We start from the raw sequence: 15,825 nt of genomic DNA on the forward strand, positions 1-15,825 counted from the left end.
GGGGAAGAATGGGTTTTGTTTTCTCTAAAATGAAAGAACTTTTCTTCTCTAGAAAACTCCAAATTCAGGAAACAGAAAAGTTTCATTTGGTTGTTTGTGTGCTGGATGACGGCATTCACTCTGCCGATGAATGAAACGTATCAAAATGTTTTCTGCACTATTCACCAAGCCTGAGCCTCCGATATTTACAGAGTCTCACCTCTTTCGCAGCGCAATGTCCCTTTTGTTTGCAAGACCAACGTCGAAAATATCCAACAAGAAAGACAAGAGATTCATGGCTGAAGTCAACGCCTCGCCGCTCAAGCACTTTGTTACCGCCAAGAAGAAAATCAATGGCATCTTCGACCAGCTTGGCGCCTACATTCAGGAGAGCTACAACTTCCTGGAGGGTAAGATAGGAAATCTGTGTCCGGCAAGCCACTTTTTTTTTTTTTTTTTTTTCATTTTTGGATAGTGTAAGGGAGGGTTAGGCCGGCCATACATACGTGGGTCGAAATTCGACCGATCTGTAATCCGAAAATCGAACCTAAGAATAATCAGCCGATTTTTTGCTCTGTTAGTGGGTCAATGACACCGGCTGATTTCCATGGTTCCTCCCCTTTTCGGTGATCGGGCATGTTTGAAAATTCGTGAAAAACGACCAATTTTCAACTCCATGATGGTCAAATCGTACGATCGTTTTTCCAAAAAGGCATATGCGCGTGAGCCGTGACCTGGAAGGAACGGAAGTTTCACCTGTTATGTGGCGTGAACTTTATGACTTGGTCGGCCGATTTTCAAATTCATTGATTGCTCCATCGGATTAGTGAGCGAACTAATTTTTCAATTTTCAGCCGAAAAATCTTTCGGAATTCAAACCGTGTATGGCCTGCATTAGTTTTATTTTGCCGTCTGTTCACCATTGGGGATATTTCTCTTTATTTCTTGTTCCGTAGCCACAGCAGCAAGTGAGAGGAAATCCTTCCAAAGTGAGGGAATACCTGGTTGTCACCAGACCTAGTGTCCACATTGGAAGATTTCCCCTCTGACTTTTATAGGGACAACCCAAAATTTAGGATTTTCTTTCTGTCACTTTCAATGATAATGGTAAACGGGACAAATGGAGAGGGGGGGGGGGGGGGTCTCCTTAATGGGGACAGAGACAGCAATAAACACTGACAGATGTTCTAAGCCCTCTCCACTGTATCCAAAACTACAAAAATATATATTATTTTTTGCTTTTTATTATACTATAAAGTAGTATTAAACCCATTGTATTTTTTAGGTTAGCACCTTGTGCACCTTTTTTTAGGTTAGCACCTTGCGCACCTTTTTTTAGGTTAGCACCTTGCGCACCTTTTTTTAGGTTAGCACCTTGCGCACCTTTTTTTAGGTTAGCACCTTGCGCACCTTGAGCATGATAAAATACAAACTTATCAGTAGACTATTTAAAAAAAAAAATCTTACCCCACTACTTGCAGTTTACAGCTTTCAATTCTGCTGGCTTTTGCTCTCGCAATGCGGTTTCCCTGAACTTCAGGTCTTCATTGGAAATGGTTAACAGTGGACAGTGCGGTCTACAGCCAGTCTATTGTCTTGGAGGAGCAGGGGGGCGTGCCTTGCCATCCTACAGCTGTGTGTTTCTCTTGATGCACACAGTGTTGAGAGGCACAACTCTAGTCCCTGCATGCCAGGGTGGATCCATAGGATGCTACAAGAGAAAGGAGCCACCCTGAGCCCCAGCTCTCACTGATGCTGTGCCGGATTTGCTGCATTTCCTGTGCATTTCCCCCACTGCATCACAATCGTACTCCGTTCATGTGAACTGCTGATGGTGTCAATGTTATGTTAACACCCAAAAAACAGTTTGTAAAATGCAGTGCGATTGGCTGAATCGGATCTCATGGTTGTAAACACCCAAAAACACACCTTTTTTCGTGCGGGTGCCGAGCAATTTGAACCATACAAAATGAATAGGCTCAAATTGCACTGCAAAGAGTTGTGTTTGATTTGAACAGGAATTCTGTGCGACTCCTGTCTGGATCGCATGCAGTTCCCCGCACCGCACCAGTGTGAACCTAGACTTAACCTCCTCGGCGGTATTATTATTGCCGATTTTTTTTTTTTTTTTTTTTTTTTTTTTTTTTTTTTTTTGTGCTGAAAGCAGTACCATTTTTTTGCATGGAAATATGTAGTTTTTTTATTGTAGGCTGTAATTTTTAGGAATAACTCACTGAAATCTGTACGAACAAGAGTCTAGTAAACATCCCGGGTAGGATAAAATTTGAAACCCGACATCATAAATTATAATATAATAAGTAATCATAAAAAATAATATAATAATAATTTAATTCAATAATCTAATCAAACCAAAAACACTGAAATTTGAAATACAGAGGCAAATTCGCACATCGCTGAGCAAAGTCGCAAAATTGTTTTCAGTGTCTGATGAGGAATTTCCCCCACGAATCATTATCACTCAATTCTGCAAGTGGTTCTAATTTACTATCGCTGTTCTCTAGTTGGTCTAAAACCACTTTTGACCTAAAGGGACGCTTTTTGGACGCCATGGACGTTTCTCAGTTTCCAGGCAGAAAGAACAGTAAAAATGCAGGCAGGGCGCCGGACAAAGCACTCGGGACAAAATGTATGTGAAATGCATTGAAACAGCAATGTTTTACTATGTAATAATCATTTTTAAAAAATTTCAAATTTGCCGCCGGTTCCGGCGCCCGTACGTCCCGACGTCACAGGGACCGGAACACAGAAGCCGAATGCCGGCATCGGCCGGAGGAGATGGCCGGGGACGCTGCAGGGGACACATCGTGGGAGCGAAGGACAAGGTAAGTGCTGCAGGGAATCCCTGAACAACGCCGCATGGTAGTCCCGAGTGTAGCTCGGGGTTACCGCGTTTGGTACTCAAATTTTACCCCGAGCTACACTCAGGAATACCGCTAAGGAGGTTAAACAAGAAACCTGGAGCAGTGGTCAAGGCACCAACTTAAACTGGAAGATGGGCAAGGATTAGAAGATAAAGAAACCACATACTTAGTAAGAGATTGAATTAGCTGCTAATTGCTGGACAGCTGGAGTGCTGACCGGAATCAAACATGGTGCTATGTATTTATCCAGATACATGTGTCCTATGGCTGCTTACTGTTTATTAGGGTTGCTCCAATATCGGTGCCGATACTAAGCATTTGCACAAGTATCGGTACTCGTGCAAATACTCCCGATACCTGAAACCAATACGGAAAGTGATGTCAGCTCCAGGCTCTGTACAATGAAGGCTCGGCCGGTTCATAGGCGACGATGTAGTGATGGCGCTATTGCTGAGTGCCTGGAGAGCAAAGGAGCCCCAGGCTTCTACTGCACTGGCTCCTTCCCACTTCTCCCCAGAGCTCCATGCTGGGAAGGATGGCTTTGAGGTCACATCAGGCTGTGGGAATCAGCCGGCTTATTTCTGTCATGGCAGCTTCCACAGCCCGGAACTAATCCCATTGAGGCAGGCTGGGATGTCCCCCTGTATGGGCATCTGCTATCTGGGTATATGGTGCATATGGGCATATGTTAGCTGGGTGTATGGTGTATATGGGCACCTGCCATCGGGGTGTATGGGCACCTGCCATCGGGGTGTATGGGCACCTGCCATCGGGGTGTATGGGCACCTGCCATCGGGGTGTATGGGCACCTGCCATCGGGGTGTATGGGCACCTGCCATCGGGGTGTACGGTGTGTGTATGGGCATCTGCTACCTGTGTGTACGGTGTGTGTATGGGCATCTGCTGCCTGGGTGCGCGGTGTGTGTGTGGGCATCTGCTGCCTGGGTGCGCGGTGTGTGTGTGGGCATCTGCTGCCTGGGTGCGCGGTGTGTGTGTGGGCATCTGCAGCCTGGGTGCGCGGTGTGTGTGTGGGCATCTGCAGCCTGGGTGCGCGGTGTGTGTGTGGGCATCTGCAGCCTGGGTGCGCGATGTGTGTGTGGGCATCTGCAGCCTGGGTGCGCGATATGTGTGTGGGCATCTGCAGCCTGGGTGCGCGATGTGTGTGTGGGCATCTGCAGCCTGGGTGCGCGATGTGTGTGGGCATCTGCAGCCTGGGTGCGCGATGTGTGTGTGGGCATCTGCAGCCTGGGTGCGCGATGTGTGTGTGGGCATCTGCAGCCTGGGTGCGCGATGTGTGTGTGGGCATCTGCAGCCTGGGTGCGCGATGTGTGTGTGGGCATCTGCAGCCTGGGTGCGCGATGTGTGTGTGGGCATCTGCAGCCTGGGTGCGCGATGTGTGTGTGGGCATCTGCAGCCTGGGTGCGCGATGTGTGTGTGGGCATCTGCAGCCTGGGTGCGCGATGTGTGTGTGGGCATCTGCAGCCTGGGTGCGCGATGTGTGTGTGGGCATCTGCAGCCTGGGTGCGCGATGGGTGTGTGGGCATCTGCAGCCTGGGTGCGGGGTGTCTGTGTGTGGGCATCTGCAGCCTGGGTGCGCGGTGTGTGTGTATGGGCATCTGCTGCCTGGGTGCGGGGTGTGTGTGTGTGGGCATCTGCTGCCTGGGTGCGCGGTGTGTGTGTGTGTGTGTGGGCATCTGTTGCCTGGGTGCGCGGTGTGTGTGTGTGTGTGTGTGTGTGTGTGTGTGTGTGTGTGCATCTGCTGCCTAGGTGCGCGGTGTGTGTGTGGGCATCTGCTGCCTGGGTGCGCGGTGTGTGTGTGGGCATCTGCAGCCTGGGTGCGCGATGTGTGTGTGGGCATCTGCAGCCTGGGTGCGCGATGTGTGTGTGGGCATCTGCAGCCTGGGTGCGCGGTGTGTGTGTGTGGGCATCTGCAGCCTGGGTGCGGGGTGTGTGTGGGCATCTGCAGCCTGGGTGCGGGGTGTGTGTGGGCATCTGCAGCCTGGGTGCGGGGTGTGTGTGGGCATCTGCAGCCTGGGTGCGCGGTGTGTGTGTGGGCATCTGCAGCCTGGGTGCGGGGTGTGTGTGTGTGGGCATCTGCAGCCTGGGTGCGGGGTGTGTGTGTGTGTGTGGGCATCTGCTGCCTGGGTGCGCGGTGTGTGTGTATGGGCATCTGCTGCCTGGGTGCGGGGTGTGTGTGTGTATGGGCATCTGCTGCCTGGGTGCGCGGTGTGTGTGTGTGTGTGGGCATCTGCTGCCTGGGTGCGCGGTGTGTGTGTGTGTGTGGGCATCTGCTGCCTGGGTGCGCGGTGTGTGTGTGTGTGTGGGCATCTGCTGCCTGGGTGCGCGGTGTGTGTGTGTATGGGCATCTGCTACCTGGGTGCGCGGTGTGTGTGTGTATGGGCATCTGCTACCTGGGTGTGCGGTGTGTGTGTGTATGGGCATCTGCTGCCTGGGTGTGCGGTGTGTGTGTGTATGGGCATCTGCTGCCTGGGTGTGCGGTGTGTGTGTGTATGGGCATCTGCTGCCTGGGTGTGCGGTGTGTGTGTGTATGGGCATCTGCTGCCTGGGTGTGCGGTGTGTGTATGGGCATCTGCTGCCTGGGTGTGCGGTGTGTGTATGGGCATCTGCTGCCTGGGTGTGCGGTGTGTGTATGGGCATCTGCTGCCTGGGTGTGCGGTGTGTGTGTGTATGGGCATCTGCTGCCTGGGTGCGCGGTGTGTGTGTATGGGCATCTGCTGCCTGGGTGCGCGGTGTGTATTAGGTTTGCACTGCTATCACTACCACTAATAGCTGAAATGTAAACGAGAACGCCGGGTATTCTAGAAGTAGGTATCGGTAATTGGTATTGGTGCGTAGGTGAGAAAAAGTATCCGTACTCATACTAGATCCTAAAAAACTGGTACCGGTGCATCCCTACTGTTTGTAGATTAAATCTAGACGGAACAGTAAAGGTGTTGACGGGTTTTTTTTTCTACAGTCAATAATACAACAGCCTGTTGCTTTCGCTTGACACTCATTTCTTTTCTTTGTGTTGTCCGTTCACAGAAACCTATGAGAATGCAGAACTGGACCCTGTCGCCTCAGAAGAGCAGGTCCTTGAGGTTAAGGGGTACCTGACCAATGTGAAAGGCATCAGTGAGGTGCTGGCACGGCGTCACATGAAAGTGGCCTTTTTCGGGAGGTAAAATACGCCTCTTTTGAGTAAAAAAAGGCACATTGCTTAGTAAAAAGCACATAGTAGGCACACGTAACATCGTTAGGCATATATATTTAACCCCTTGATCGTCATAGATGTTAACCCCTTTTCAGCCAGTGTTATTAGTACAGTGACAGTGTTTATTATTTTTTTAGCACTGATCACTGTATTAGTGTCACTAAGGATGTCAGTGTCAGTTAGTGTCTGCCCTCCGCACTATCACTGTCCCACTATAAGTCACTGATCGCCGCCATGACTAGTATAAAATAAATAAATAAATATTCAAGTATCTATACCATAGTTTGCAGATGCTATAACTTTCAGCAAAGCTATCAATGTACACTTATTGGGAGTTTGTTTTTCCAAAAAAAATGTGTACCAGACCCTTATCTGAGCACGCAGCCCGGCAGGTCAGGAAAGGTGGGGGGGGGGGGGGGTGAGCGAGCTGGAAGTTGCTTTGAATATTAAAAATGAATTAAATAGCATTTTTGCTTTGCGGTTCTCAGATGCAGTGCAGTTCTGCTTTATAGGCATAGTCTTTCATTGATATGTTTCGTATTCCACCCGCCTGACCATGCCATCATTCATGGGAATCTTTCAATGGGAATGCTACAAGTCCAATGTGACAACACAGATTACACTGGTGGCAGAACCGTGATGTCACTGCATTTGAAGTCCATTGTTTACTTTTTTCAGCCCCATAACAGAAAGTCTTTTACCTCTGTATGAACTTGGGGCTTGGAGTCCACCATACTGCACCCTGTGCACTGCACCCACAACACACTGGCCATAATCATTTATTATTGATGCATATTTTACATTAAAGATGCAATTAAATAGGAAAACCCCATCCAGCTGCCATGGTCTCCAGCACCTAATTTTGTACATTCCCCACTCTTATTGCAGTCTAGGAACTATGTTTGTTTTTTGTTAGCATGACATTAAATCTGTGGTAACTGTCTGTGATGTATCAAACAGGACAAGCAATGGGAAAAGCACTGTGATAAACGCCATGCTGTGGGACAAAGTCCTGCCCTCTGGTATCGGTCACACTACTAACTGTTTCCTGCGAGTGGAGGGAACGGAGGGCAGTGAGGCCTACCTACTGACCGAAGGATCCGAGGAGAAGCGGAATGTCAAGGTAACTACAAAGCAGATGGAGCTGAACTTCTATGAGCCGGGGGTGAGGGCTGTTCTGTCCCCACATGAAGGCGAATGAAGGTATAACTGATAATGGCTGTGTAACTTCCTACTTTCGTATCCAAGCAGTGGAGCAGACTGGACCGGCAGATGCTCAGGTTAAAAGGATCCAAACGTATACACAGAAATGAAATCAGCATGGGTTTATTTGGTCCAAACACAGCGACAAACAGTGATACAATACTGTAAGGTAGTAGAGGTATTGATGCTGTCCTGTGATATCTTTCCTGAGGTTAACTGCTGGTCAAAAACAGATGCCTTCACAAGCCCAGGGTATTGAATGTCCTGTCACACAGCTATAAAGCACATAAAATGGTTGCAGGAAGTGACCAGAACCAAGGCTTGCCTAAAACCGCACCCAGCAGAGGAAAAACTTTACTAGCAAAAGCAGAGGCATGCAGCATGCAAATTCTGGCAAGCAGATGGCAGCAACAGATCAATACATAGAAACAAACGTGGTGAAATAAGAATTGGTGATACAATGCACAGTTAAATAACAAATATGAGGAGAACAGCACAAGGGCTTCCTATGTTGTGTTTGATACCACCTAATAAAATAAGTAGAACTGCATTGAAAGTGTTGTGCTTTAACCTCTTCCCATCCACCCTATAGCAGAAATACTGCTACAGGGCGGCACGGGTGCACAAAATTTTATATATATATATATATATATATATATATATATATATATATATATATATATATATATATATATATATGATTTTGCATTTCCGGGTAGGGGACACACACCCTGCCCGCACCTCCATTCACGGCTGTCATCACCTGGTCCTGGCCGGTGATTGCTGAGGATCTCCAACGGGGAGAGAGGACTGTTTGTAAACAAAACAGTTCTCCTCCCTGTCAGCACAGCCATGCAAAGCAGTGCGCTTACAGTGCAGCACAAACACACAGCACAATGTGAAATAGCACACAGTTAACCCTTTGATCACCCCTCATGTTAACCCCTTCCTGTCCATTAGTACAGTGTCAGTGGGGTTTTTTTTTAGCACTGATCACTGTATTGGTGTCACTAGGGATGTCAGTGACACCAAGTCAGTACCCCCGGTGTCAAAATGCACGACTCACGGCTATAAGTCGCTGATCACCGCCATTACTATATAACTGCCTGAGGAGCTGAACTGTGTACTGTACGTTATTCTGCCTGAGCTGCTGTTCTTTGGGATCGGTGCCACTTTAGCACAGGGATTACATTTCTACCATTTGCGAGGTTAAAATGCTGCTTAGGATACACCCCAGTGCTTGGAGTAATCATTTGTTTTCTGTTAAGTATCCTCTGATTCCCAAATCAGATTGCAAAATTGTTTTCTCCTTACTGCTGTCTTGTATTTATCAATCGTGTTCGTAAATATGAAGCCCTACTGTCTGCCCTAGAGCATACATTTGGATCGCTCTCTCATGACAAGAACAGTTTGACGTGTAATGGGCAATGGACGGGTTTGGGGGCCCTCCTTCCAGGTCTCTCTACTTTTGACTAATCCCAGTGGGTAGCATGCAGCCTGCTGGCACAAAGCTACGAGTGTATTGGAGTTCGGCTGCCAGTTTCTCTCTGGCTCTTGTTCCAGAGATTATAAGGCTCCATGTACATGGGACGTTTGGAAAACCCTTCCGAACGATGGAGCACGTAGGTTAAAAAACGACTGTTTAGCCGTGTTTGCATACTGCGTTTATGCGCGTTTGCATTTAGAAGCGGTTTTTAAAAATAACCTCAGGAGACCTTCCTAAATGCCCAGAATGCACTGAAAAACAGTAAAAACTAACTATTTCAGACATTTTGAGAGAAATAGAGAGAGCAGTATTTCTTGAGATTAGCTGTCTTTTTTTTTTTTTTTTTTTTTTTTTTTTTTTTGTGGTTGTGTTTGGATGTGTTCCAGCTCATTTCTGTGCAGAAATTATTGCAGCAGTGTCTAGCATATTTTCCTTCAAGGTATGGTGTATCGGGTCCATTTGAGTACAGGGAAACCACTTTTGATGCATTTTTCATGATAAAAAAAGGCTCTGGACAGCATCTGGAAATGAAAGAGTTAAAAAAAATTTCTAAATGCGTATAAACGCGGTTAGCCGCATATCCACATGTTTGGCATTTTGAAACGCTGATAAAATCTACTCCTGAACGCAAGTTTGGTGCGTTCAAAAAAACAACTGTAAACTCAACTGCCTGTAAACGATGTGTACATGGACACATAGGAAAACATTAGGGAGAGTTCAGGGGCTGCTGAAAAAAACGCAGAAAAGCTCCTGAACGTCAGTTTATCAGCTGCAGTGTACATGGAGTCTAACAGTCTGTCCTGACTTCCGAGGGGACATCTTAGGAATGTACTGTAAGAGGTTGGACACGGTACCAGTCTGTGTTTGGCCTCTTCTGACTTCTTAGATGATTGATGAGTAGATGCCTTTTTCTCCTCCATGACAGACTGTGAATCAGTTGGCGCACGCTCTTCATCAAGACGATCTCCTGGATTCTGGCTCTCTGGTCAGCGTTATGTGGCCGAATTCCAAGTGTCCCCTGCTGAAGGATGACCTGGTGCTGATGGACAGGTGAGAAACCTTTCACACGTCTGTATTATTTTGTGGACTTAGGCATTTACCTGCTGATTTTATGGGAGAAATTGTCACCAGTTTATTAGGACAGCGCTTCATGAAGTTCAGATGACCGTGGTGTGCCAATATATTTTTGTTGCCTCTAAAGGCAAATTCTAATCAGGCTGTTTGTTATAATGAGCAGAGATCTTGCTACTTGTACAGCTTACGTACTGTATAAACGCTATTACTTGCATGTTGATTGGCTGGCAGACAGCTGATGAACCATACTGGTGAATTGCATTGCTCTTCCTGCTCTTCTTTGAGGTCCTGATGCTGTTTCTAACAGAGCCGGTCCAATTTCTTTCATTGGGGGGCAGATGACAAGATTTGTGAGAGTCTTTTAAAAATTGGGGAGGATGGTGGAGCCAAATCTTCCAAAATGGACATAGCTGATCATTTCTGTTTGGTAGCTACTATTAGAGTAGACTCCAGATCAGACAATATTTCTTCCCGACTACCTGGCAGGAGAGGGGCGCTTGTACATTTAAACAAAAAAATGGTCCAGAAGTGTCTCCTTCACTGGGCTCCATCCAGACTTCTTTGGGATACAAGGACTCTGGACTTTTTCTGCAATATTGATATCTTTTTTTGGAAACCCCACTTTAAAAATAAATATTAATAAGATAGATTGAGACCATAAGCAGGCAATATAAATGGTGAAAGGTCATATTAGGAGAGACTTCAGGAATGTAATATTACAATCTTGAGGAAGAAAGGGAAATGGAGGACACGACTGAACCCTTAAAGTGTTTCTAAACCTTGGACCCTGCAGTCCCTGTATCCGGTCTCCCGGACCCTGCAGTCCCTGTATCCGGTCTCCCCGGACCCTGCAGTCCCTGTATCCGGTCTCCCCGGACCCTGCAGTCCCTGTATCCGGTCTCCCCGGACCCTGCAGTCCCTGTATCCGGTCTCCCCGGACCCTGCAGTCCCTGTATCCGGTCTCCCCGGACCCTGCAGTCCCTGTATCCGGTCTCCCCGGACCCTGCAGTCCCTGTATCCGGTCTCCCCGGACCCTGCAGTCCCTGTATCCGGTCTCCCCGGACCCTGCAGTCCCTGTATCCGGTCTCCCCGGACCCTGCAGTCCCTGTATCCGGTCTCCCCGGACCCTGCAGTCCCTGTATCCGGTCTCCCCGGACCCTGCAGTCCCTGTATCCGGTCTCCCCGGACCCTGCAGTCCCTGTATCCGGTCTCCCCGGACCCTGCAGTCCCTGTATCCGGTCTCCCCGGACCCTGCAGTCCCTGTATCCGGTCTCCCCGGACCCTGCAGTCCCTGTATCCGGTCTCCCCGGACCCTGCAGTCCCTGTATCCGGTCTCCCCGGACCGCGCTTTTGTAAATGGAGGGCAACTTGCGCTTCTGATCGCCTTAGGCAATTGCAGTGGGAGCGGTTGCCTGTCAAATTTGGGTACCTGCTATCTCCCACCCTGCTCCCCAAAGGTGCCAATCCTTAATAGGGAGCGGAGGACAAAGGCTTAATGCGGAACTTCCCCTTTTGGATGGAGCTCTGCTTTGAGTGAATTTAAACTAGCTTGGGACAAACCTAGTGGACAAGGTTAAGACAAACCCACTTGGTCTTTTTGCTGCTGTCACTTTTCTGTGTTTCTAAAAAATAATGCATCAGGAAATGGTGACATCACTGTGACACAAGCATAAACTGGTGCCACTGATTCCTTGCGAGCTGCAGTAATAAAGCTTTATTAAACCATCAAACAGCCCTCTCCAGCGTATACAACAGACTAATACATAAGATTTAATATAATTCTGTAATGCCACAGTGGAGGAATATAGGAAAGGTGCTTTTGGTGAGGGTCTGGAAGAGAAATGGGGAGGTGGCCTCATAATATAGTCCATCTGTTCCTCAAATGTGTTTGAAATACAGATCTTTGACAAGTCTATCCTTCTTATTCATTTTTTTTTTTTTTTTTTTTTTTTTTTGCAGTCCCGGTATTGATGTGACCACAGAACTGGACAGCTGGATAGACAAATTTTGCCTGGATGCGGATGTCTTCGTCTTGGTGGCAAACTCTGAGTCCACCCTCATGCAGACCGTATGTGGCTCCTCTTCCTTTTAGAATTTTGGGTCAATGGGATTTGTTTCATAGCAAAAAGGACACCAAAGTTTCATAACTCAAAGCCAACATTCAGACGTCAGTCATTTAGAGTAGCTAATGATGGTTTCTGATTCTATGGGCTGAAAAAACATATATATTGCAAACATGCTGTATGTTACAGAGAATCTTGACCCAGCAACATCAGCTACTACCTCCCAGGAGCTTGCCTTGTAATATCCCGTAGTTTTATCCTCAATATTGCTGATGGCATTATTTTATATAGATCAGGAGTATGTCACACTTCTATTGCAAGAATGTTTACCCGTTCAGTCCCTGCACATGTGGGCTTACCCATCCCTTCTCTAGTTGTATAGACCTATTACCGTTCTGGAATACCGGCTGTCCTCCTCTAATCTCGCTGATAATTGTTGTCTTTCAGGAAAAGCAGTTCTTTCATAAGGTGAACGAGCGCCTATCACGGCCAAACATCTTTATTTTGAACAACCGCTGGGATGCATCTGCTTCTGAACCAGAATATATGGATGAGGTGAGGGCAAATAATTGGAGTACTTTTCCAGCTGTTTTTGGACTCATTTAAAAATCCCTTTTCTGAAAAACTTTGTCAGGCTGTTTTGTATTGTCTCCTGCACTGCAATCATTGCAAATTGCAAAAAAAAAAAAAGGAAAGCTGGTGTTTTGCGCTAAAGTTTTTAAAAAATTTTTTCCCAGTAAATGATTGAGGCCTGTTTGCTCCATGCAGACCTATGGATAGGTGGATGTAAACTAATTTGTGTCCCTTTTTATATCCTTCTACCTTCTGCCTAACTACCATTTTTGAAAACCTGAACATGACAGATCAGGGATTAAGTTCACTTAAACCTGGCCACCCATGGTCCGCCATAGTAAAAATGCTGCCAAAAAGTGAATGGGTACGGATGTCACAAACTGACATTTTGTCCTGTTCACCTCTAATTCAGCAGGGGACCTGCTTATGGATCACCTGCTGAATGGAGCAAAATTCACATGTATGGGAGGAGGTTTTGGTCTCCTCCTCCCATGCCCCCTTCCAGGACTTCTCCAGGGTGTCACCCATCCTCTGGAACTCCCTGCCCCAACCCATCAGATTATCACCTACTCTCCTTTCCTTTAGGTGCACCCTGAAAACCCATCTCTTCAGGGAAGCCTACCCCACCCCCTGCTAACTTGCCGACCTCCTCCACTCTTCCTACCACTCCATCCCCCACAGCTATCTCCTCCTGTGCCACCATCCCCTCCCTCCTAGATTGTAAGCTGAAAGAGCAGGGCCCTCGATCCCCTCATGTTTTGCATTGTATTGGTATTGTTCTGTCACATGTTCTGTCCCCCTTTGTAATGTACAGCGCTGAGCGAACTATCAGCGCTTTATAAATACTGTATAATAATAATGTATGAAAGGACCCCCGAGCTGTTCCTGAACTGACGTTCAGACCTTGTATCCCTCCGCTCTCTGCAGGTGCGACGTCAGCACATGGAGCGGTGTACCAGCTTCCTGGTGGATGAGCTGGGTGTTCTGGACCGGGCCCAGGCCACTGATCGTGTGTTCTTTGTGTCCGCCAAGGAGGTGGTAAATGCTAGAATACAGAAAGCTCAAGGAATGCCAGAAGGAGGTAATCAGTGTGGTCTTTATAAGTATTTCATTTTTTTGTTTTTGTTCATTTCATTGCACGTTATTATTATTAAACCTTTTCATGACAGGTGGAGCATTGGCCGAAGGGTTCCAAGTTCGGATGTTTGAATTTCAGAACTTTGAAAGAAGATTTGAGGTAAGTTTTGTCAGTGATAATAAATGTTATTTTTCTGTCATGCTTTCAGGTTATTATACAGTTTGTTTCTGTCTGGGCAGGAGTGCATCTCACAGTCGGCTGTGAAAACCAAATTTGAACAACATACAATGAGAGCCAAACACATAGCAGAGGTTTTACGGCAAATCATGGAGTCTGTGCACGTGGCGGCCCAGGAACAGAGGTAAGCATGTGATTTAGACCAGGGCATAACAGTTGTAGGAGGGCATGCTGGGAGTTTTCTTTTATCTGCCTATAGGATGGCACAATGGGGTTAGAAATCTCTCCTTGGAGTGCAGTTAACAGAAATAAAAAAAAAAAAAAAACAACAAAAAAACACTTGACTTTTATTTTATTAAAGCCTCATTGCTTCAATTGTTTGTTTTTAATGTTGTGCTTAAAATGAACCAGTGCAGTGCCTATGAATGGCAATGCCACAGATGAACTTAAATAAGTTCACCTTTGGAACATGTTACATGTTCTAACTGGTTTTCAGGTGGCACATGTTACATGTTCCTATAGTTTTCTGCCGCTCTCCCTCTGGCAGATAGTAAGGGGAGAGGTTTCCCTGTACTATCTGTCAGATTTGAAAACAGCCCACACGGCCGCATCACTCATTCACAGAGTTCTGTGAATGAGTGCCTACAAGTCCCGAGAGCCTTAGAAGCTGTCAGCTTGTAGTTTTCAATGAACTACCATGGCACTATGGAGCACTGTGGTAGTTCATTGAAGCTTCCTGTCCGTATATCTTCTTGGCTGTACATCCCGTATGGCAAGCAGATATTCTGACACGTCTGCAGAAGACCCGCATGGCATCAGAGATCTACTGATTGCTGGTGCAATGCTTTACAGGCTCCTTTGGACAAAAATAATAAATGTACATTTTTTTTTTACCTGCAAAAAAAAATGTGCATTTATTATATTTTTCCAAAAGGTGAACTTATCCTTTAACTTGCTCAGCATCATTTACGTTCCTTTCTGTCCCTATTATGCTGTGCAGCCCCCAAGAGGGAAGAGAGGAAGCCCTGTGTAAACTTAATTGTGACTTGGAGCTTATATAGGTCTGAGAATGCTCTTTTTGCCGGCAACACAATCGTTAACCTTTTCTGCCGGCTTCCCACCAGCCCTTTTAAGTGCTTTAAATGAAGCGATTTCTGGGCTTCGTGTGATCACTGTGATTGGCTATGACAGTGCTCACTAGATTGGGAGTATTAGGATGGCTACCTTGCTAGGTGAACTGGAACTGTCAGTGGCAGTGCGATCACAGTGCTGGGGGTGCACTATTGAGCGAGCTTACAGCAAGAAACCGCTATGCTGTGTGTGGGTGTGTGTGTCAGTGTGTGCGTGCGTGTCAGTGCAGCATAAGGCCCACCTGCATGCTGCCACATATATTTGTACAGCCAATGGGGAGGGTAAACACCGGTGTCCTCATGTAGGAGGAAGAGAAGAGAGTCACTTGCTCTCCATACCTGGATGTACAGTGGTACCTCGAATAACATCATTTTCGGTTTACGAATGAAAATTATGCCTTGGTTTACAAACTGTTTTTCGCAATACGAAGTTTCCCCAGGATGCATTGCGCTTGGGAGGTTTATAGCGCCGCCCCATGCATGCTGGAGTCTGTGGGTAGCACGTGGTGTCGAGGTGTTGGAGCGGTTTTTGCATAGAGTTTTGGAGCCATTCTGGAAATGTTTTAAGCATGTCCCTGTACAGTATTTATGCCTTTAAAGTGCACTTTATAAAGAGTTTGGAACCGATAAAAGACTTTTTTTTTTTTTTTTACTTTTTTTTTTCTTTTTTCCGGAACAAATTAATTGGTTTTCAATGCATTCCTATGGGAAACCGCATTTGGGTTTACACATTTTTCACAATACAAAACGTCCCGGAGAACGCATTAAATTCAGAAACCGAGGTACCACTGTACTGAGTACTTCTCTTTTCTCCCTGCGACCAAATGGCGTGTGGACAGGAGGCAAAGGAAAGACAATGATGAAAAGTGTAAAAAAAAAAAAAAAAAAAAAAAAAAAGTATTCCTGTATATGCAACCTGACTGCATTACAATAATAAAGTAAGAAGGGTCAATTGAACTTTAGAGG

At 46.6% G+C, this 15,825-nt stretch overlaps 1 protein-coding gene across 1 annotated transcript; it reads left to right on the plus strand.

The window, feature by feature from the left end:
• Positions 1–212: 212 nt before the first annotated feature.
• LOC149427478 (mitofusin-2-like) lies at positions 213–13,917 on the plus strand. Its single transcript, XM_089667986.1, has 9 exons — positions 213–389; positions 5,907–6,042; positions 7,036–7,198; positions 9,690–9,814; positions 11,798–11,906; positions 12,349–12,456; positions 13,402–13,555; positions 13,644–13,711; positions 13,792–13,917. Exons 1-9 carry the CDS (start codon positions 215–217, stop codon positions 13,915–13,917), a joined length of 1,164 nt encoding a protein of 387 aa, XP_089524112.1. The 5' UTR covers positions 213–214.
• Positions 13,918–15,825: the final 1,908 nt, after the last annotated feature.

The sequence above is a fragment of the Staurois parvus genome, unplaced genomic scaffold (assembly GCF_062004578.1).
Source record: "Staurois parvus isolate SC_StPar_1 unplaced genomic scaffold, SC_StPar_1.0 ptg003723l, whole genome shotgun sequence".
Classification (NCBI taxonomy): domain Eukaryota; kingdom Metazoa; phylum Chordata; class Amphibia; order Anura; family Ranidae; genus Staurois; species Staurois parvus.

Bases quoted from the DNA above. Each gene is read 5' to 3' on its own strand.
- LOC149427478 (XM_089667986.1), top strand. From the start codon at position 215: ATGTCCCTTTTGTTTGCAAGACCAACGTCGAAAATATCCAACAAGAAA. The intron at 9,815-11,797 runs GTGAGAAACCTT...TTTTTTTTGCAG, and splicing joins GACCTGGTGCTGATGGACAG to TCCCGGTATTGATGTGACCA. The intron at 13,712-13,791 runs GTAAGTTTTGTC...CTGTCTGGGCAG, and splicing joins ACTTTGAAAGAAGATTTGAG to GAGTGCATCTCACAGTCGGC.